Raw genomic sequence first — 21,024 nt, forward strand, 5'->3', positions numbered from 1 at the left:
GAACTCCCAACCCTTCGGTTACTGGATGACAAAATTAGCACATGTGCTAACACACTGAAATGAATACATCTGGGTTACCAATGTGATTGTGATGTCCATATCAATTAAAGAGAATGATTTAGGGAAGGGGGTGTCCAAGTGGGTTCCTGGAGAGCCCCTGTCCTGCGTGTTTTAGATGCTACCATGGTCCACCACAGCTGATTGTAAAGTGTGGCTCGTTATCAGGATTCCTCCATCATTAGACTAATAGAGCACGGAGATGTCTAAAGCATACATTTAAAGTTGTGCAGAAACATATTTACCAAGGACATCATGCACCACAACATTGTTTTCCACTTATTCTTACACTGAATTGAATGATTTTTCTTTTTTCAGACATCGCGGTTAGATCTGAACAAAATGTAACTGGTTTATTTTTCAACAAATTGCTAATGTAAGTAATCTAAGAAACAATATTATAATAAACAAAACATTTGATGCAGATGGCTTCCCTCCAAAAAAAAAAACCCAAAACGATAATTACATATTACTGCATACACATACTTTTTGTGTTTGAAAGGGGGTGGGTGGAAGTAAAAACGTATTAGTCCCACCCCTTTTCATTCATCACAGTAAACAAATCATCTATTTTTCAGCGTCCTGTTTTCTAATACTGTTAATACATTAATTTGTCTCAACCTTATATGATTTTGATTATAATACACTTTCAAAATTGTCATACAATTTTAAATGTTTTAAGTTTAAAAAATAGTGTTAATTTACAAATTGAAAAAAGTAAACTTGTCAGCACAACTGCAGATTTATACAGCAATTTAACAGTTTTTTTTTTGGGGGGGGGGCAGGTTATTAACCTCATTAATAACATTGTGATTAGTAAAGTTATTATTATTCAAATGTAAATAAGAGATTTTCTTTGCTGTAGGAAGCCTCTAGATGGCACTACATTGACAGTAGAATAGAAAACATCTCTGACCTCTTTAGTACTGTTTTTAGGTCATTTTTTTCTGGAAGAATATGTGCACACACTCCTCTCCTGTGATGCACACTCTGTGTCAGGCCCTCTGGCTCTGGTTACACCATGTACCGACATGTCAGGATATTTGTGTGCACGCTGCAAAAGGTCACAGGATCCTAAAAATGGTGCTGTGTGTTCATTTTGCATTCAAAATAGTATTTCTCATCGATTTATTATAACCTATCAGACTGTGGCGTCTGTGTGTGTGTGTGTGTGTCAGCGGGTCTTTTTATAGCAGTTATCAGCTGCTGGGGCTTGTGAGACAACAGCATGTATCTGAGGATGCTCATCATCACATGACCCATCACCTTCCTACAAGGACTGTCACATGTTTTATTTTGTATTTAACCAAATAGCCTGAGTTAAAGCTGAAATGTGTGTGTGTGTATGTTTGGTAATGTGTACGCTTTAGTTTGCATCCATGGAAATGTTTTATGGAGGAGTGCATCCATGTGTGCTAATGAATGTGAGTCAGCGTTCATCCCCCATTCTAGTTAAAGCTGGGCCCCAGCTTTAGGGCACAGTCACAGTAAAGGAGAAAATAGAATAAAAATAGAGCAGGAATATCACTTAGGAAGCTGAGGGAGCACTGGAGGATATCAGAAAGTGGGCTATAGAGGTCTGGATGGGAATTTTTGTTGGCACAAATATTTCAAAAACATGCTGTGTTATATAAGAGATGGGTTTGAGCGTGTGCTGTCCTCAAGCGATAATATCCTTTGACTTTACATCATATTATCTTCCTCTTTTAACTAGGGTATGTTTTTATATTACAAGCAGGCAGGAGGTGGAACTTCGTCATCTTAAAGAAGGAGCTTTAATTTATTTTCAATAGTAGTTTGTTTATTACTCATACATATGCTTAGAATCTACAAACATTCACCCATGTCAGGCATGAGCAACTGTCAGATTAAACACATTAAAAGACTCATTAAACACACAAAATGAAATAAAAATACAAAAAATAGCAGCCAAAATACACAAAATGAGTCCAAAATTTACAGAAATAAACATAAAATTACAAATAAAACACAAATACTGAAAATGACTAAATAAACACACAAAACAGGAACAAAAAAGACACAAAATTATCTAAAAAATGCTCAACTAGGCTACAAAAGCTACAGAAAAACACACAACAATAAAAGTAAAAATACACAAAAGTCCAAAAACAATTACAGAAATATACACAAAAGAATGACGAAAATGCACAAAACAACTGCAAAAACACACAAAACAAGAACAAAAATAAACAAAATTATTCCAAAAACGACAAGTTACAGAAAATACGAAAAACAGAAGCAAAAATACACAAAATGACTCCAAAAACATACAAAAATTACAGATATAAACTTAAAATGACAACAAAATGACTAAATAAGCACACAAAACTGGAAAAAAAATACACAAAATTATCTGAAAAACGCACAACGAGGCTACAAAATATACAGAAAAAAACAGCAAAATCGCACAAAATTATTCCAAAAAACACAAATTTACAGAAATAAACACAAAACACAACAAAAATACATTTTAAAAAACATACTAAAGGACAACAAAAACAGACAAATCATATTGCATCAATGCCCAGATTGGTCATTACTCTAACTACTGACATGAATGTTGATAATGTGGCCCTCGGATAAGACAATCACATTTTTGGCGCCCCCATAAAAGTTGCTCATCTCTGTCCCACATGGTCTGTCGTCTGTGGCATCCATCCATTCACCCAACCAATCATGCATCCACATGTAGTGCAGTAATAAATGAATAGGGAGAAAACCTCAAATGGAGACATTTTCCAGAAAGTTTAGTTGGCGTTGCAATCTGATATACAGAGGAGGTAGCATCAAATAGAAGTCTGTTTTCTGGGGCCCAGAAATGGGAGGCATTTTTTTTTTTTTTTTTTTTGGTGTCTGGAGAACTGAGAGGAAGCCACAGAAAGGAAGAGAAACAATCCGAGCACTGAGGTAGAAAAAGGCTTTTTCGAGCTCAAGCTTTCCTTGGTTAAGTGTGTGTAAATAATCGTATAAAGAAAATGGCTGCAGGTTCTATTGAAATAAGCTTCTATGCAGAGCAAATGAATAGCTTTAAGCGTCTGATGGGATCCCTGCAGTGATTCAGGTTCAATGTTGTGTAGATTAGGTGAAGGAAAAAAGCTTCCTTCTGTTCCCATCTTAAATTTCAGCGACGAGGATAAAGTGTGTGGAATGTATTCCTCACATTCCTGGACATAGATGGTACAGAAATACTACCCACTGTATATTTGGGTGTGGGGCTCCATGGGATCTATAAGTGGTTTTGGTGTATGATGATGTGAGGCGAACTCCCTCCTTTCTAGGAAATAGTTCATAAATACAACATTCCTAAATATCATGTGGCGTTGTCCAAGCCTCTCTTACTTAAATGAGTTCAGAGCTGCTCCATGTTCACATTTGCAATGACTGAATATCAATTAAAGAATGGAATGCTTTTTCTTTTTTTTCTTCACAGTATTGAACTGTGCTGAAAATCGAAATTATCTAAAAATAAATAAACAAATAAATACTTGAAACTGTTTAAATTGTGGGCCCTGAATCTATAATCTATGAAAGTTTAACTTTTTGAATGGAATGATGGAAATTAAACAAATTTTCCATGATATTCTAATCTTTTGGAAAGGGTCTGTATGTGTGTGTACAGTGTAATGTGTATTATTTATCTATTGTTCATCTATGTATTATTTATCTATTTTATGTGTTCGTCTGTCAGTTGTACTTGTTTATTGCACTAAACAAATCATAGAAATAATATCATATATTTGGCCATAAAACGCTGACATTCATATTAACTTTAACCACCTGGCCCTCAAACAGGAAACACTGATGCATCCTTTACCAAAGGAGACCAGATAATGCTGACTTATCATTGTCCATCTTTACAAAGACTTTGCACTGAAATAGGACGATATTGTCTTGTTTATTTATTTATTTATTTATTTTATAGAAAATATTCTAAAGAAATTGCTTTGCTATTAATAAACATCTTGATTATTTTTGGCAAAATATTACATCCACAAGTGTAAGTACAGCAATCAAAAAACAACCTTCATTCACTTTCATATTGATATAATAAATTACAATTGTATGTGTTGATTGTATGTGAACCCCCTGGCACTCTTTTCTTTTCGTGTATTTTCTATGTCCTTGTATACTGTTTGGTTGCATAATAATAATAATAATAATAATAATAATAATAATAATAATTCTTCTTCTTCTTCTTCTTCTTCTTCTTCTTCTTCTTCTTCTTCTTCTTCTTCTTCTTCTTCTTCTTCTTCTTCTTCTTCTTCTTCTTCTTCTTCTTCTTCTTCTTCTTCTTCTTCTTCTTCTTCTTCGAACTCATCTCCTAACCCCGTGACGTCATCTACGCGGTTTTGGAACAGCGGATATGAAAGGAGATCGAAGGAACTATTATGACGTAGAATTGTGTGAGAGGTTGCCCTGGAAATTGAAGTGCTGTCAGAACTTGAAAGTGACACATAAACAGGTTCACTTCTGAATAATTGTATTATAGATGACAGGGCAAATATGAATTGCATACAATAACACAAATAGTGTGACTGACATGTACAAACACATACACCATAAAATAGCAATCCATGGAGAATAGCTCGACTATAGCTTTACTGAATACATGTGTAGTGTTGATGTATTCAATTTCATTTGTGTTTGTAACTAACCTGTTATTGGGATTTTTTTTTAAATATATATTTTATTTTAAGTTGTTTAGAAACTGTAGGTCTATTAATCTTTTAAGGTTTTGTTTTGTGTGATAATTACAGGCTGTTAAAGAGCTAAATAAACTCATAATTTCCCTACATCTGTCTTCTTCTTTCTGTAATCGCTACCATACTACTTATTACACATTTCTGTCTGTGTTTTTCATTTATTTGCATTTGCAGAAGCTACTGTACTTTGCATCTTAATCTATAAAAGTACCCAAGCTGTAACTGGCCCTTAATCATTTTAAAACTGTGGGCCAAAATGACTCCTATAATAATTTTCTAATTTCATACCCTGCTAAACATGATGGACTAATCCAGGAGTTCTCAACCTTGGGGTCGGTATGCCATTTGTGGTTGCGTGACACTGGAAGGTGGACGCCTGATTCCTTTGAAAAACTAAGAACATTTTTTGAACAATTTGAGCCAATTCTGTCTTGTTTTTCACCCTTTTTCTTCAACCACACCAAACTTGTTATATTTTAACCTATTTTCATCACTTTTTCTTGCTATGTTTTTGCTCCTTTCAATGCATTTTTTGCTACAATACTCCCATTTCTGACACTTCTTTATCTAATTTCAATGAATTTTCTGCACATTATTTCCATTATCAAGACATTTTTGGCACTTTTAAACCCTTTCCACCACTTTTCCCACTTATTGTCGCATATTTTGAGCCATTATTGTCACTTTTCAACATATTTCATGCTTATTTTTGCCAATTTACCCACATTCACGATTTATCCTGCCTATTATTTGCCAGTTTAAATTCATTGTTCTTACATTTATTTATTTTTTGCCACTTTTAAGCTAATAATGACACTTTGAACCCTTTTTATTCCTTTTCTGTGGTTTGTAAAATCCCATTTCACCACCTTTTCCACTATTTTTGGTCACTTTTAAGTTAATCCATTTTATTTCTGGTTAAAAAAACAATTTACATCTTTAAGATGACTATATACTGTGGCACAAATAATAATAAACTTCCTGGACAACAGTGGATATTATTCAGATTAATAAATAAATGTGGTTATCACAGATTCATAGAACAATGGACCATCATTTTGCTGACTTTATGGATGGACCCCAAAAGGCCCCCTTTATTCCCCCCTATAAATGACCCTGTCTCCACATGACTGTTCTTCAATGTTCATGTGTGTGTTCAACCACCTTCAGGTACAGTGGTACATACCGCTACTCTAGTCCACAGTAGACTTTTCTTACTTATCCCTTCAGTGGAACTCATCTCCTAACCCCGTGACGTCATCTACGCGGTTTTGGAACAGCGGATATGAAAGGAGATCGAAGGAACTATTATGACGTAGAATTGTGTGAGAGGTTGCCCTGGAAATTGAAGTGCTGTCAGAACTTGAAAGTGACACATAAACAGGTTCACTTCTGAACGACTGTCAGACATGGATCACATATTAGGACGACGCAACTGCATTTCGAGCCTCCGGAAAGACCTGGTCGACATTCAGGCCTCGGTTCTGGACGTGTTATCTCGAACTGGGCCCGTCTGCCAGACTTCCTGGAAGTTCCCCGATAAGTCATCGTTTGACCTTGATATGCTGGCATTGCTAGAGAAATATGACTATGTGGAGAACGAGAAGACATCTAACCAAATTTCACATGTTGCTTTACTGGAGCTCATCATTGACAGGTATGTACTAACTATCAACTAAAACGTGTTTGTCTGATGTAAACATTAATGCATTACAGAAACGAACAAAAGGGTGTTTGTATATTTGTTATTGTATTGTATTTTTATTTATTAATGTTGTGTGCTTTTGTTGTCATTTTATAAAAAATGTCGTGTGTTGTAGAAATATTTACGTGTGTCTGCTAGCGCTGCACGATTATGGTCAAAATGCTAATCGCGATTATGGTGGATCAATATTGTAATCAGAGTTGGGGTCAATTTGAATTGCAATCGCGAAATTGATAATTAATTACACTCATGGCGTAATTATAAGTGTAGTTGTAATTTATAAAAATCTGTTGCTGTCATAATCATATTTAAATTGTAATGTGGATCTTGTTGGGTTTTTTTCCTTGTTATTATGAATGTTATATTTTGATAGCGCTTTGAGATGACTGTTGTAATTTGCGCTACACAAATAAAGTTGAATTGAACAGTCTGGGGCTCGACCTAAAACAATGTCAAAGCATTCACTTTTTCAAATGTATTTACGAACAAAAATGTCTGGTCACAATACAAAGATAATGAGGTTTGATTGTATTCATGTTGTGTGAACACAGTTGGATTAGATGTTACTTACCCATGGGAAAATCATTGTTACCTGTGGTAATATCTGTATAATATGTCAGTAGTTTGTGTGGTTTTGCACATGTGAGGTGTTTTTGTGAAAATTGAATAGGAACCAGCTATTTTGTTTATATGAATTATTTGATAGATTGATTTGGGGTTCAATAAGTTTTATTTCTCTCCACTCCATTTCAAGTGTCAGTATATAAGTGATTATTATTGTGTAGCGAGCCTATCCTTTTGTTTTGTTCTTGGCACACTATTCACTTGAATAAAAAGCGGGTTGGTCCAGATATCCTGCATGATTTATCATCCTTATTATTGTTTTTTTGTAAAATACGTAACTTTTCTAGGTTGCTTTTGTATGTGTTTCCCCAGATTTCAACACAATAAGACAAATATGGTAGAATTAATGCACAGTATAACATGTAATGTTTATTATTATGTCTCTTCGTTGAAATTATTGACTTTTATGTTGTATGTGCCGTTTTATTTTGTCATGATAAATTCAATTGAAGTTCTCTTTTCTGTCTCTTAAAGGCTGCTTTTCCTTCTGCAAAGCTTTGATGTTTATGTGGAACAGCTGAGGTGCGACCACGGGCAGCAACAAAAGTCGCGGAAAGGATACCATTCAGCCGGTCTGGTTGTCAAAAGTTATTGGAATAACTTAGTAAAGTTTGACAAAAAAAAGGTCAGTATATGAAATAGTTGAAATCACATTTCTTGATTGATAATGAGACAATTTGAACATTCTTTTTTTATTATCTCTTACTAGAGCTCCAACAAGACAAGCCAGACAATTGAATCATCCTTCACTCCCTGCGATGCATGTCATCAAGTGCAGTCTGCTTTGTGGAAGACAGGCAATGCTTTGATGGATCTCATACAAACCGCAGGTCTGCCCTCGTCTTTGCAGCCGTGCCTTGATTTTGTGAAGGGTACCCTGGAGCCAGGCGAAATGACAACTTGTGATGTTACACAGTTGGCCAATGAACAGCTCAGGGATATGTGTCGACTGGATAAACACCTCCAGGATGTGCGAGACACAGTGGAGCCTCTGCAAGAGCGAGTGACAGTAGCGGAGACAGAACTGGAGAAATGCAGGTCGCAGTTGGAACGGCAAAAAGAAGAGTTTGAAGAAGATATCAAAAAACACCAAATGTGCAACGTCCAGTTAGACTTCTCACTGAGGAACACAGAGAAGACCCTAAAAGAAACCCAGCAAACGCTAAAAGAGGAACAACAGCGGCTTACAGGTAAATAATATAATGAGAATTCCCCAAGATTACATTACTATGAGCTACATTTATTGTTTTTTCAACAGAGAATTTGCTCTTGGAGGAGAAAATCACATCGCAGGAAAATTATATACAAGTACTTGGTAAGTAACAGACTTTTGCTCAACATTAAAACTGATATCCGGAGTTTCTGAGAAATCTGTGTTTATGTATGATTTTTTTTAAATGTGAAAAAATACCTAACTAGTCTTTTACTATGGTCTACTGCCGGTGGTCATTCATATACATTAATGTATATGAGTCCCTCCTTCATTTTATAGACCCTTATACAAATGGAAACGATCGCCGAGTGCACCCAGCCAATAGGCTTTGACTTCCTGTTTTTCAGACTGTCAATGTGCACGGAAACAAGGCAGCGTGTCACAACAGAAAACAGGTTAATGTGATTTTGGCTCTTACCTGACCCATAAACCTATAGCAGTGTGACCCGATGCGACCTTGTTATGTTCCGCAATGCACGTGCAGAAAAGTAGAGGCGTGGCTTCTGGTAGATTGCAGAGGCAGGGGAAGGAAGTGAGGCTGTTTAGGGCGGGGCATCGAGATGTTTCTCAGAAACTCCGGATATCAGCTTTAACATAATAATGCAAATATTTATGCAGTGAGCACCATTTCACATTGAACAATTTTATCTTTGTAGAAAGTGCAAATAATGTGCTGCAGGAGAAAGTCAAAACATTAGAAATAAAGGAAGAAGCCATGTGTAAACTTCAAGAGAGGGTTCAACAATTAGAGATCCAGGTATTTGACGGTCAAATCCTTCTTGATAAGGAACGTGTCAAATACAAAAACGCATGTCATCAACAAGAGGTCAGTGGAGCAGACAGCATTTCTGCTTTTTGATGTTTATGAATGAATCAAAATTAAAACAAAATAGATTTGCAAGTAAAAGGTGTATTTTGTCTTGGGCTGCAACGCTAGTCAATGCAGGTAAAGCACCAATCTTTGTTGGCGAGCGTTGATGCTCTCAGTGAGGAGTGTGAAGACCTGCAGAGATGTTTAGGAAATCAAGAGGAGAAGGAAGTTGACCTAAACAAGCAGCTGCAAGAGGTTTCAGAAGAGAAGGAAAGGCTGCAGGTTCTACTCGACCAAGAAAAGGTAACTAAACACTTACAATTCCAGCAAGTGTTGTCTTCTTAATGTTTCATTTATTCAAACAACTTTTTTCAGGAAAAGTTACTTTGATCTCCTGACATGTGTTGTCTGCCAACTGTCAGTCTTTCTTAGAGGCATCTACTGTTTGGTTTGATTTGTCCTCATGAGTTCTTTCTTGGTGTGGGCCATTTGGCAGTTCTGTCAGGCTGGCCACGCCCCCTGTCACCTGATGGTCTCTGGAGAAGAGAGTCCCAGGTGTGGGAGAGTAAAAATGTTCCCTCATCCCTGTTGACGTTGAAGCTCCGCTTCCTGATCTCGATGGCTTTATCTCCTGAGGCAACAAACATGGCCGTAAAACCAAACACTAAACTCAACCAGGGGCGTAGCACCACATTGTGGGCCCTGGGTACAAACAATCTTGTTGGGCCCCTACTGTCAGTTGTGTACACTTTTCTTTTCTCCCGGAAACTATACTAGTAATCTTACATTATTATATAAGCTTTCTTTTTTCTTCACAATAGCATAATGACTCCATATCTATTGCTTGAATTTTATAAATCTATTCAACTATATTTTAATGGTTTATTGAGAATTGTGTTTGTGACATACTTTTGTTACAATTGAGTGTCTAAAAATTGTTTTATCTGGTAAATAAAAGGTAAATATAGAACGATTAGAACCATGGGGACACTCTGGCCACCTCCTTAATACTTGATGGCAGCAAAATTTAGTCTTTTAAAAATAATTTTATTTCAAATTAAGATTTGATGTGTAAAACTCTTGCGCATTTAAATAAGCAAGAGTTTTTAAAGTACAACAATTTAAAACAGCACAAGGAATTTAACTTGACAGTTGATGCGAAGAACATGCGCACCAACACACACCGAGGCAGCCATCTGCGGCGCCATCATTTTTAGATGAAAAGTTGAAAACAGTAGGAAAGGAGAGGGGGGGAAAGGCAGGTTGTAAACTATGCTCCCTTAGAGGGAGCACAGTGTAGGACTAGGAAAAAAACTCCTCAGCACATACAGGCACCAAAAAACCCAATCACAACAAAATTCGAGGACATAGCACATGGGCAGGGGGCGAGGGAGGGGAGGGTTTGGGGCGGAGGAAAGGATTGCAGCCAGCCGCTGGGGTGCGCGTGTGCAGCCTCTTACAGGCCCCTCGCTCGCCCCTCTTTCTGCCACGATGTAGGAGGGAGGGGGGATGGAGGGCAAAGAAGGCATTGAAACATGATCCCGTTCGTTTCATTCTGTAGCCCGTCGCCAGATGACATGAAATGACCTTGGGTAGATCTGCTTCCGAAACAAAGTTCCCAGGTGGTGGCAGTGGGGTAGAGGAGGAGGAGGGGACGGAGCGTCATTCGACACAAACATCCTGGAGAATAGAGAGATAAACCTGCTTTGAACGGCTGGCTTATTGGGGAGCCAATGTAGATAAATGATTTGTTTTCGGACAGGCTAAGAAAAATTTTCGTCAGTCTTGGAGTCCAGGTCTCAAGCGGTATATCCAATATGGGGGCCCTTACCTCGAAAGCTGAGCTTTTAACTTCTCCAAATAATATATTGCCTAAAAAGATGTGAGTGTTTTAAAGCCAGCACGTTTTAAAGCCTGGTTTTCCTTTCTTGAGGAAATACCGTACACCGTTTCCTGCTGCTGTCTATCGTCTGCTCCATGTCACAGCCACAGTTCAGACTACCTGCCACAGCGCTGCTAAAGCAGATGCAGGACGTACCATTTGCACTGTGGGGTGGTAGCTAGGGCCCTGATGCAGCAGAAATAATTGTTTTCTCCCCATCCCCCCACCCCCAGTTTGACGCCCATGAGTTCACCCAAAGACAAAATAGAACAAGACAAAAAATACAACATAATATATGAAACCTGGATCAAAGAAGCTATCAAGATCAGGCAGCGGAGCGTTAACATCAACAGTGATGAAGGAACATTTTTACTCTCCCACACCTGGGACTCTTTCTCCAGAGACCATCAAAGTGACAGAAAGAACTCATGGGCGACCGTGGCTCAGGTGGTAGTGGGTCGTCTTCTGATCGAGAGGTTGGGGGTTCGATCCCAGTACCTGACTATGTGTCGAAGTGTCCTTGGGCAAGACACTGAACCCTAACTTGCTCCCAGTGGTCGACTAGCGCCTTGCATGGCAGTCCTGTCCCACTGGTGTATGAATGTGAGAGTGATTGGGTGAATGAGCTGATATGCAAAGCGCTTTGAGACTGCTTCAGTGTGGTGATAAAGCGCTATATAAAATCAAGTCCATTTACCATTTACCATATGGACACATCAAAGAGATCAGCAGACGCCTCTGAGGAAGACTATCAGTTGGCAGTCAAAACATGTCAGGAGATCAAAGTAAATTTCCTGGAAAAAAATGTCTGAAAAAATTAAACCTTATATTAACTTAACACTTGTAACCGCCCTCACCGCAACATTCTAATAAAACTAACTGTGTTTGTTTCCCTTTCAGGCCATGTGCTTGGAGAACCAAAAGGAAAAAAAGGCTTTAGAAACAAACAGAGATGAGCTGAACAAAACTGTGAGTGACTTGGTGCAAGTGTTGCTGGTGAGGGAACGACTGTTGGTGGCTTTCACAGAGCTCTCCCCTCTGCATCAGGCACAGTCACAGGGTAAGCATCACAACACTCATTCTGATTTTACTTACAGTGTCTATACATATTTATAAGGAGGCACACTGTGATTATATGATTCATAATTCCATCAAAACATTACATTACATTATTAGGTGAAAACAAGATTTAAGTCAACTGCACCAAGATGCTTTTTTCCAAGATAGAATGAATAACATGGAAGTTTTGAATGCAAAGTTTAGATTTTTATCAGTAACAGTAACAATACTTCAAGATTTAGTTCAGGGATAGTACACTGACTTAAAAATCATAAAAGCTGACAAAAGAAATTAAATCAAAGCAAACAAAGTGAATTTCAATTAGAATAATAATTTTTCTTAATTGTAAAAAGCAAATTGTTGCAGGTGTGGGGTAGCACTGCCTGAGATTTGCTGATGTTTATTGATTTAAGTCACTCAGTCTCTCTGTACAGTAGGATGTTTTAATCTAAAACCATGGCTGTATATGAAATGATTAGAGGTGCTTACAGATTTATTACATTCAACGTTGTATTTTGTATTGGGAATTTCTACACATACTATATATATATATATATATATATAGCACGTGGCTGTGCTATTGTATGATCAGAACAGGGGAAGTGTCACTTGAACTTTTGACTACAGCATGTAATGGGCAAATTCAGCAGCAGGAGGTGTTGTAGAAGCAGTTATAAGAGCTGGAAACATTGGGATTTTTTCTTTTTTAAAACTGATCCAGATTCTGGATATTGATCTAGATCAGCCTCAAAATCTAAACACTTGTTCCTAATCTCATTTCGGATATTTCCTTTTTTTTTACAACAGGGAGCAATCGTGCAACAGAGGAACCCGCGCCCACACCAGAACCAGCACAGGCCTGCACTGCCCCACAATACAACACCATACACGGGGAGGACGCCATCAACCACCCAAGCAGTCCCACCCCGCCCAAGATGTTGAGGCGCCACACCAAACCGTGGCCAGTTCCCGTGCAGATGGCAGAAGTGCGCGCCCCGAGAGGCCTAAAACAAAGACCAGCCCTCGAGAAACCCCATCCCCGGCACGGCACCCACGGGGTCCGCAAGAACGAAAGAGGAGGAGGGGGCGAGGGTAAGACAGGGGGACTGAGAGTAAGAGGAACAGCCCGGGGACCAGGAGTATATCCAGAGGCACAATACATGCGCGCAGAGACATTCAGACACCCCAACATCCCACACAAAGGTCCAAGGCCGAAGCCTCCCCAAAAACCCTGGGAGCGCCAGATCCCCAGTTGGAGTGTGTTTAGTGTGTCAACAAAGAGTGGTGCTGGTAGTCGCTGGCAGGCTAGATGATCAGGGTAAAAAAATTTATGCATTTTAAAAAAGGAGTCAAACGTTCCTCAAAGCAGGTTTTTTTTCTTTTTCCTGAGAGATGATATCTTTTCCATCGAAATTATATCTCCGATAGAGATTTTGCAATTGATCCCATATCATGCATTTTTCACCCATCATCATTTGTTTTAAGAATCCCAAAAACATAGTATTTGAGGTTTCATTTCCAAAATTCGCCTGTTTTCCAGGGTTTCAGACTCTGAAAAGTGAGTTTCTGACCAATGGGCTATTTGCTGCTATTTTTTTGATCCGAGCCTGAGACGAGCCCGACCCAAGTTTGGGCCTGGCTCGGGCCTCATTTTCCCATTTCATTTTCATTTTGTAATCTCTGTTACATTAATATTATTTTTTAATAAACACAAAAACACTTCTATATTGTTGTGGTATCATTTCTAAAGTGATTTCTGCTAGTAGTGGGACGGGAGCGCAGGGAACAAATATGATTGCGTGCTTCATTCAGGTCTGCGCTCCACACATGGGCCGCCCAATCTGGTCTGCATACTGTAACGGAATGGGTTCTATGTTCCACTTGTGTGTATTCAGTCGTTAACTGATGCTGAGATTTCCCATGGCCGAGAAGGCATCATGGTTACGTGCCGCTTTCTCTGCAAATGTGTGCCTTTGTTTACATGTGTTCTGAGTGTTGGTTGGCTGGGAGGCTGGGGAAAGCGCAGGCGTAAGCGGGGAAAAGACTAGTGAACAATTCTGTTCCCTCGGTAGTGTGAGTGTATGACGGTGTTAGATGGTAGTTTGTGTGTTTGATTGTTTATTTTTGGCGTGTTACTAGGACCTCCATTAAAGCCTGTAAAACTGTGATAACGGCTCGAGTCATGTCATTAAAATACCTTTTGGGGTGCGGTGAGTGTGTGCAATCCCCCCTCTCCCCCCTCACTGCCTGAGACACTGCGCCAATAATCTACCGGCTGCAATACGTTCAACAAAATAATAATTTACGTCGAGTTTGCTTCGGGCTCAGGCCTACAATTTAAGTTAATGGGTCGGCTCGGGTCTGGTCGGGCTTTATGCCCGCGGGCCCGGGTCGGGCTGGGCTGGATTTTTTGGGCCTGATCTAAACTCTAATTTAAGGTGATAATCATTTGTGTATAATCATTTGTTTATCACCTCAACCGTTGCGTCGCATCGGATCACAAACACGTCAGATCAAGTCAAAGGTGATAGATGTCTGCTCCCTGGGTGTCTACACTGCAGTGTTCACTGTGGAGGTGCGGCACCCGCAGCAGGCACTTCCTGGAGGGGGCGGTTCATATTCTAGTGACGTCACTAGCATTTTGAAGCATTTAATGGTGAGTTTAAGGTTGTTTTCTTAGCTGTGGTAGGTTTAAGTTATTGAGGAAATGTTTTAATATCTTCAGGATCAGGATTTAAGTTTCATGAGTTTAAGTTTTGATAATAATCATGAAAAACCTTAATAATGTCCTAAGGTAAGTTTAAAGTTTTATTGGAGTTAGTAGAAATTGCTGCTATAAAATAATTTCTTTTGTTGTGTTTAATCTGGTTTGCTAAGTATTTGCCTAATTTATTATTGTAGTCGAAGTTTTTGTATCGTAATTGTTGCTAAATTAAATTGTTTTTTTTAAGCAAGACGTTATCCAGATTCCATTTTTTTTTCTTCATTGAAATAATTTTTTCTTCATTGAAATATTTTTTTTTTTCATTGAAAAGTTATTTATTTTATTTTATATTATTGAATAATAAAGACACAAATCTACCTCCATAGTACATGAGACAAAAAAAAAACATGTTTTGAGTCAATTCCGATTTATTTTCGTTTTTGTCTTATTTTCTGTATATTTTTTGATTGTCAATGTTGTGTATTGTTTTTATCCGTTTTTTAAAAAAAATATTATTAACAATTAAAAAACACCACAAAACAGTCACATATTTAAATGTGTACTATTAAAATATTTAACAAACGTGGTCGGTTTACATTCAACTATATCCTAGCAGGTCTGTTGTAGGGATTACGCGTGAAGGAAGTGACGTAGTCTACGCGCATGCGTTGAAAGGATCTGAAAGAGTCCGGTCCGTGATTATGGTAGTGACAGGGGTCATCCGGTCTAAACAACACGTCTTCCATCCACTCCCCTATCTGCAAAAAGAAAAGCGAAAGAAAGAAGATGACTAGGCATTTTTCAGTTATAGATACAACTATTCAAACAAGGTAAGTGTCCGACGCAGTGTAAAGTGTCTTTTTCGCTTGTGTCGCGTTAAGTTTGTGCAGCAGAAGAAGAAACAGTGGGACGTGGGAAACAGGAAGTGTCTCTGAGAGTCTAATATGGAATGTTATTAATATTCAGCCTACAGATGGAATCAAGCCACACTATAATAGAGCCTTAAAGCTCCACTGGAAGGTGAGAGAGCAGAAGACGGAGTAGCAGAGACACGGAGAGGCTGGAGCAGAGTGCTAGCAGAGGAGCTAGCATAATGGAGCTGTTCAAAGCACCGTCACCACTGTCTCTCACCGGTAACCCTGCTGATAACTGGCGCAGCTGGGAACAAAGCTTTCGGCGGTATATAGCGGCCTCAGGGGAGAAAGATGAACAAGTAAAGATTGACATTTTACTCCACACCATCGGCAAGGAGGCACTTGAAGTGTACAACACACTGACTGTTAGAGCTGAGGGAGATGAACTGACAATGGAGGATGTTTTTCAAGCCTTTAAATATTACTACAGTGCACAGAAAAATCTGGTCTTTGAACGATATCAATATTGGTCCCATCAGATGACAGCAGGGACATCAGTAAATAGACTCATAACAGAGCTGCGACAGAGAAGCAAAGACTGTGAGTTTGGAATAAGTGAGAATGACATGCTCAGAGATAAACTTGTGTTAAGCATCACAGACTCTCACCTAAAAATGAGACTGATACAGGAAAGAGGTCTAACGTTACACAGAGCACTAGAAATATGCAGAGCAACAGAGCAAGAAAAAACTAAACATGGAGTGCAAGAAGATCCAGTGGATGGTGAACTGAAAATGATTCTTCCTGACCAGCATCTCTACCATAACACCAGCAGACAGTTAGGTTCCCAATCTGTTCCAAATACAGATCAAACAGAAAAACTTGTGCTGGCTGCCTTCACGCCCAAAGTTCAGCTGCACAGATTACAGCTCCAGCAGTCATCAGTCACTGACTGTGTTTTCAGTGAGAGGAAGAATGTGGAGCAGCTGCTCCCAGAGCGTCTCCACATAAAGGAGGAACCAGAGATGCTCAGTGAAGGTCAGGAGGAAAAGCAGCTTTGTGTGCAGCAGGAGACAAACAGTGCTGCTTGTCCTGTTAAATGTGAAGATGAAGAGGAGAAGCCTCAGGTCTCCCAGCTACACTGGAGACAACTAACAGACATCAACATGAAGGAGGAACCTTCAACCTGCACTTTAGATGAATTCATGAAAAGACAAAGTGTGGGAATTAACAGCAAAGGACCAGAAGCAGAACAGAACCCAGATCCAAACAGTTTAGTACTACAGGGTCCTGATGGAACAGAAACAGACTCATCTCAGACTGAAGATAGTAGCAAGGATGATGATGATTTTTGGCAGAAACCTCTGTCAGACTCTGAAACTGAAGCTGACTTTGACTCCACCAGAAAAAAGAGAAAAATGTCTGACTCAAGTAAAAATACTGTAATGGGATGTAAAGCTTCCAAAACACGGATTAGTTCATTTCAACAGATTTGTTCAAAGAAGAAGATTCAGGTAAAAATGAGATCTGAATGTGTGCGTGGTAAGAAAGCATCACTCAGAACAGCTTCAAAACTGAGAATCCACACTGGAGGGACACCGTTTGAATGTAATGTTTGTAGGAAATGTTTTACCATTAAGTCCAACCTTACACGACACATGAAAATCCATACAGGAGAGAAACCATTTAAATGTGATGTTTGTAGGAAATGTTTTATTCTAAAATCTCACCTTAAGGATCACATGCGAATCCACACAGGAGAAAAAACAATCAAATGTGATGTTTGTAGTAAATGTTTTAACCGTAAGGCCAACCTTACGCGACACATGAGAATCCACACCGGTGAAAAACCATTCAAATGTGATGTTTGTGGTAAATGTTTTACCAGCAAGGCTTACGTGCAGCCACACATGAGAATCCACACAGGAGAAAAACCAATCAAATGTGATGTTTGTAGTAAATGTTTCTACTTTAAGGTCGACCTTAAGCGACACATGAGAATCCACACCGGTGAAAAACCATTCAAATGTAATGTTTGCAGTAAATGTTTTACACGTAAATCTCACCTGCAGTCACACATGAGAATCCACACAGGAGGGAAACGATTTAAATGTGATGTTTGTAGTAAATGTTTTACTCGTAAGTTCTACCTGCAGTCACATAAGAGAATGCACAAAAAGGAGAAAACATTCAAAGGTGATGTTGACAAAGGAAATAGTTTGAACAAAAGTGAACTGAAGGTCCACAAGAGAGTCCGCACATAAGAAGACTTTCAAATGTGATGTAGTAAATATTTTCTTAACAGTTGTTTGTTTTTTGTTTTGTTTTTTTAGCTACGTAGGTTTTAGCTATAGTTGAAGTTTCAAGTGTTGTTAGAGTTTTGTAATGCTGCGTTCACCTTCCGCGGGATTGAAAAATGTTTTCTCCATATTCGCTTCAAAGGCGCGTCTGAAGCGAATATAAAAGTGCCGCCAACCAGACTCCCTCTCTTTTCACCATCAACTATGGAAGACCCCAGTGAAATAGATGCTCTTTACCTTCTGTGGAAGCTAAAGTGTCATCAACGCACTTAACGCTGGCGTTCCTGGATTCTCCAGGTTAACCAGCAACGCATCCAACTTGGTGAGTTTCACTGTTTTCTTTACGAGCTTCCTGGTCCGATCTCGGTGAAGAAAAAAAAACGGTTTGTGTTGTAGCGCTCCGTGCGGTCACGCGACCGCCACGATTATTTTCTCCTCCATGCTGAAATGGGTGTAAAGCCTGGTGTCCGTGTTGACGGCCTGACGTCATTGTCAACAAGGACTCTGGTTGGCATTGCGCTTCCGCGTCGCTTGAAACATTCGCTGGAGTTCAATATTTTGCTTCATCTGTATTACATTAAACAAGTTCTCTATATGAAATCATTTACACTACTTAAATGTTTTTAATGATGAATTCAAATGTTTTTGCTGCTTAATTTGATGTTCTTATTGATTTTTAAGCTGTTGAATGTTTTCTGTTGCACTTTTTGATCATGTAAAACACATTGCGTTGCCTTGTGTATGAAATGCACTATACAAATAATTTTGCACTATACAAATTGTTTTGCTTTGCTTTTTTACAGTGTTAGGGAAAGTATATGCTTGTATGCACACACATTAACGGATTACTACCTGTACACACATCAGTTAATCATATGTTATGATTATTTGTTGTTAAGGAAAACATCTTAGGTAATCTCTTCATTGCCTGTTAGGAAATTACACGAACGTGTTTTTAACCATTTCATTTAACATTTCACCTAATCAGGATGCTAAGCAGGACACGTTACGTGCCAACATCTTTATCTAAGGTTAGACCTTTGCTCTGAATGGAAAGTACAGTTCTTGAAGCCATATCTACACATGTCACGTCCACACCTGCATCAGTATAAATTGTGAACTTACTGTGTGATTTGTCAAACAAAAGCTGTGGACACAACTTGAGGTTTTATGCTCACTAGTAAACTGTTTTTGTCTCCTTGATTTCTATTAATCGAGTAAAATTGCCACTATACAAATATACTCTGTTTTATTGTGACTCCTTGATTCAGGGTATTTTTCCACCCACACACAGATTGCACAATGCAGTAAAGTGAACTAATTGTTAACCAGTAGAATTTTTAAGGTCTAATTGAAAGCAGCGAGCAAACTCAACATGGGTCCAGTGGTCTACGCGTGTGCCCGGGCTGTTGCCAGGTACATTAGTCCCACTCTGACTTTCTAAAATCTGGCAGCAGAAAAATGAATTCAACAGCTTTGAAAAAAAGCCTTCTGGAAAAGGGTGTTGTCCAGCCCAACACACATCTAAGAAGCAAATAACCAGGAAGTAGGAGCAGTGGTATTTAAGGGTCAGCTGGGATCACACAGGATGAGGAACTTTCTAAACCTGCAGTTTTCTGTCCTGACACACCAGAGGAAGTTCATTCTGAAGACCTTATTTCCTCCACAATGATGAAAATAAAGGGATGCCTTCTTTAGAGGGTTTGCCAATCTGTTCTGTCAAAGAACGTTAGAGTCAGATTTTAAGGGGGAAGGGGTGCCTTAGAAGTCTCTCAGACTACATGATGGGTCAATAGTAGGGGTGGGTACCTCACGATATGCGATACAAAGCTCACGATAACGATTATCTCACGATATGACAATACTGCGACTATCGATATATTGGTCAGAAATCAATTTACGATATTCTGACACAAGAAAAAAAAAAAGATTAAGTGAAAAAATACAATTTTTATTTTATATCTCTGAAAGACAATACATTGAAAAAAAAAGTGTCCTATGAACAGTGACACTTTTAGTGCAACATTTCTGTAAATAAGTGTCAACATACCAATGTAAATGAATAAGTATCTCAAAATCTCAAAAAATATGGTCTTTCTTACCAGTGACACTATTATAGTGCAATATTCCAGTGGTTTCTTCAAAAAACGTTGACAACATTTCTGTGAAAACCTACCTGCACATTTTAGCGAAAAAGCATAAAAGGTTTTGAAAATAATAAAATAAATCTGAAATCAAATTAAAAAAAAAATTGATACTTGATAGTGTGAAAAAATATGAAATATAGCCGTATTGAGATATCGTCACACTCCTGGTCAGTAGTTATTTATTTTGCATTCTAACCTCACAACAAGAAGAAAACTCGGCCTGGGAGATTCTTAAACAATACCTTATATTTTTTATCATATTGAGTGAATGCCTCCTCGCTATTAAACTAGTCTTTCCTTGTCTAGACAATGTGTTATTGTAGCAACATTATAGTCGACGACACCAGTTGGTAAAAATGTATGCGAATATTGTCTCTTTTGATACCATAAAAATCTGGATGTCTTTTATTTATAAAGCAAACAACAACAAAAGATTCCAAGAGCACATGGAACTACAACAAAATACACTAAATTACTAAAAACACACAAAAATTACATATAAAGATACACAATGACTCCAAAAATACAGAAAAACGCCAACACACAAAACCTTTGTTCTGTCCTGTATTAATTGATTGATTATTATTCTAAATGCACACCTGAAGGTTCATAATGTGGCCCTGGGATCAGATAGTCACAAGTGTTACTACTACCACTAAGTGGTTAGTTCTTGTCATTACAATGGTCTAAATCAGGCACTGCAGTTTTTCTCTGTATCCAACACAATACTATTCAAACTATTTTAATTATTGTTTATTTAAACTCATAACTAAATTACAATGACTTAATTTTTATGTTTAAGATGTGGAAGTTTAAAATTAAACAGGAGCGAGAAAACTGCCAAGTGCCAAATATCCTCTTTGCCAGATTTTGGCAGTAATCTGGATCAGTGATCCTGATGATGGTCAGTCGGGGCTCGCCCCAGAGTTTGAGAACCACTGAGT

The 21,024-nt window shown here is 38.4% G+C and overlaps 2 protein-coding genes across 2 annotated transcripts; both read left to right on the plus strand.

The window, feature by feature from the left end:
• Nucleotides 1-6,166: 6,166 nt before the first annotated feature.
• Nucleotides 6,167-13,388, plus strand: LOC114467434 (coiled-coil domain-containing protein 157-like). The gene is made up of 8 exons (XM_028453742.1): nt 6,167-6,438; nt 7,585-7,735; nt 7,820-8,300; nt 8,369-8,425; nt 8,980-9,149; nt 9,261-9,437; nt 11,917-12,076; nt 12,883-13,388. Exons 1-8 carry the CDS (start codon nt 6,191-6,193, stop codon nt 13,386-13,388), a joined length of 1,950 nt encoding a protein of 649 aa, XP_028309543.1. The 5' UTR covers nt 6,167-6,190.
• Nucleotides 13,389-15,459: 2,071 nt separating this feature from the next.
• Nucleotides 15,460-19,173, plus strand: LOC114467432 (zinc finger protein 37-like). Its single transcript, XM_028453734.1, has 2 exons — nt 15,460-15,609; nt 15,746-19,173. Exon 2 carries the CDS (start codon nt 15,873-15,875, stop codon nt 17,895-17,897), a length of 2,025 nt encoding a protein of 674 aa, XP_028309535.1. The 5' UTR covers nt 15,460-15,609; nt 15,746-15,872; the 3' UTR covers nt 17,898-19,173.
• Nucleotides 19,174-21,024: the final 1,851 nt, after the last annotated feature.

Source organism: Gouania willdenowi, chromosome 7 (genome assembly GCF_900634775.1).
Source record: "Gouania willdenowi chromosome 7, fGouWil2.1, whole genome shotgun sequence".
Taxonomy (NCBI): domain Eukaryota; kingdom Metazoa; phylum Chordata; class Actinopteri; order Blenniiformes; family Gobiesocidae; genus Gouania; species Gouania willdenowi.

Excerpts from the sequence above, each read along its gene's own strand:
- LOC114467434 (XM_028453742.1), top strand. The coding sequence starts at position 6,191 with ATGGATCACATATTAGGACGACGCAACTGCATTTCGAGCCTCCGGAAA. Across the intron at positions 8,301-8,368 it reads GGAACAACAGCGGCTTACAG|AGAATTTGCTCTTGGAGGAG; the intron begins GTAAATAATATA and ends TTTTTTCAACAG. Across the intron at positions 8,426-8,979 it reads AAATTATATACAAGTACTTG|AAAGTGCAAATAATGTGCTG; the intron begins GTAAGTAACAGA and ends TTATCTTTGTAG.
- LOC114467432 (XM_028453734.1), top strand. The coding sequence starts at position 15,873 with ATGGAGCTGTTCAAAGCACCGTCACCACTGTCTCTCACCGGTAACCCT.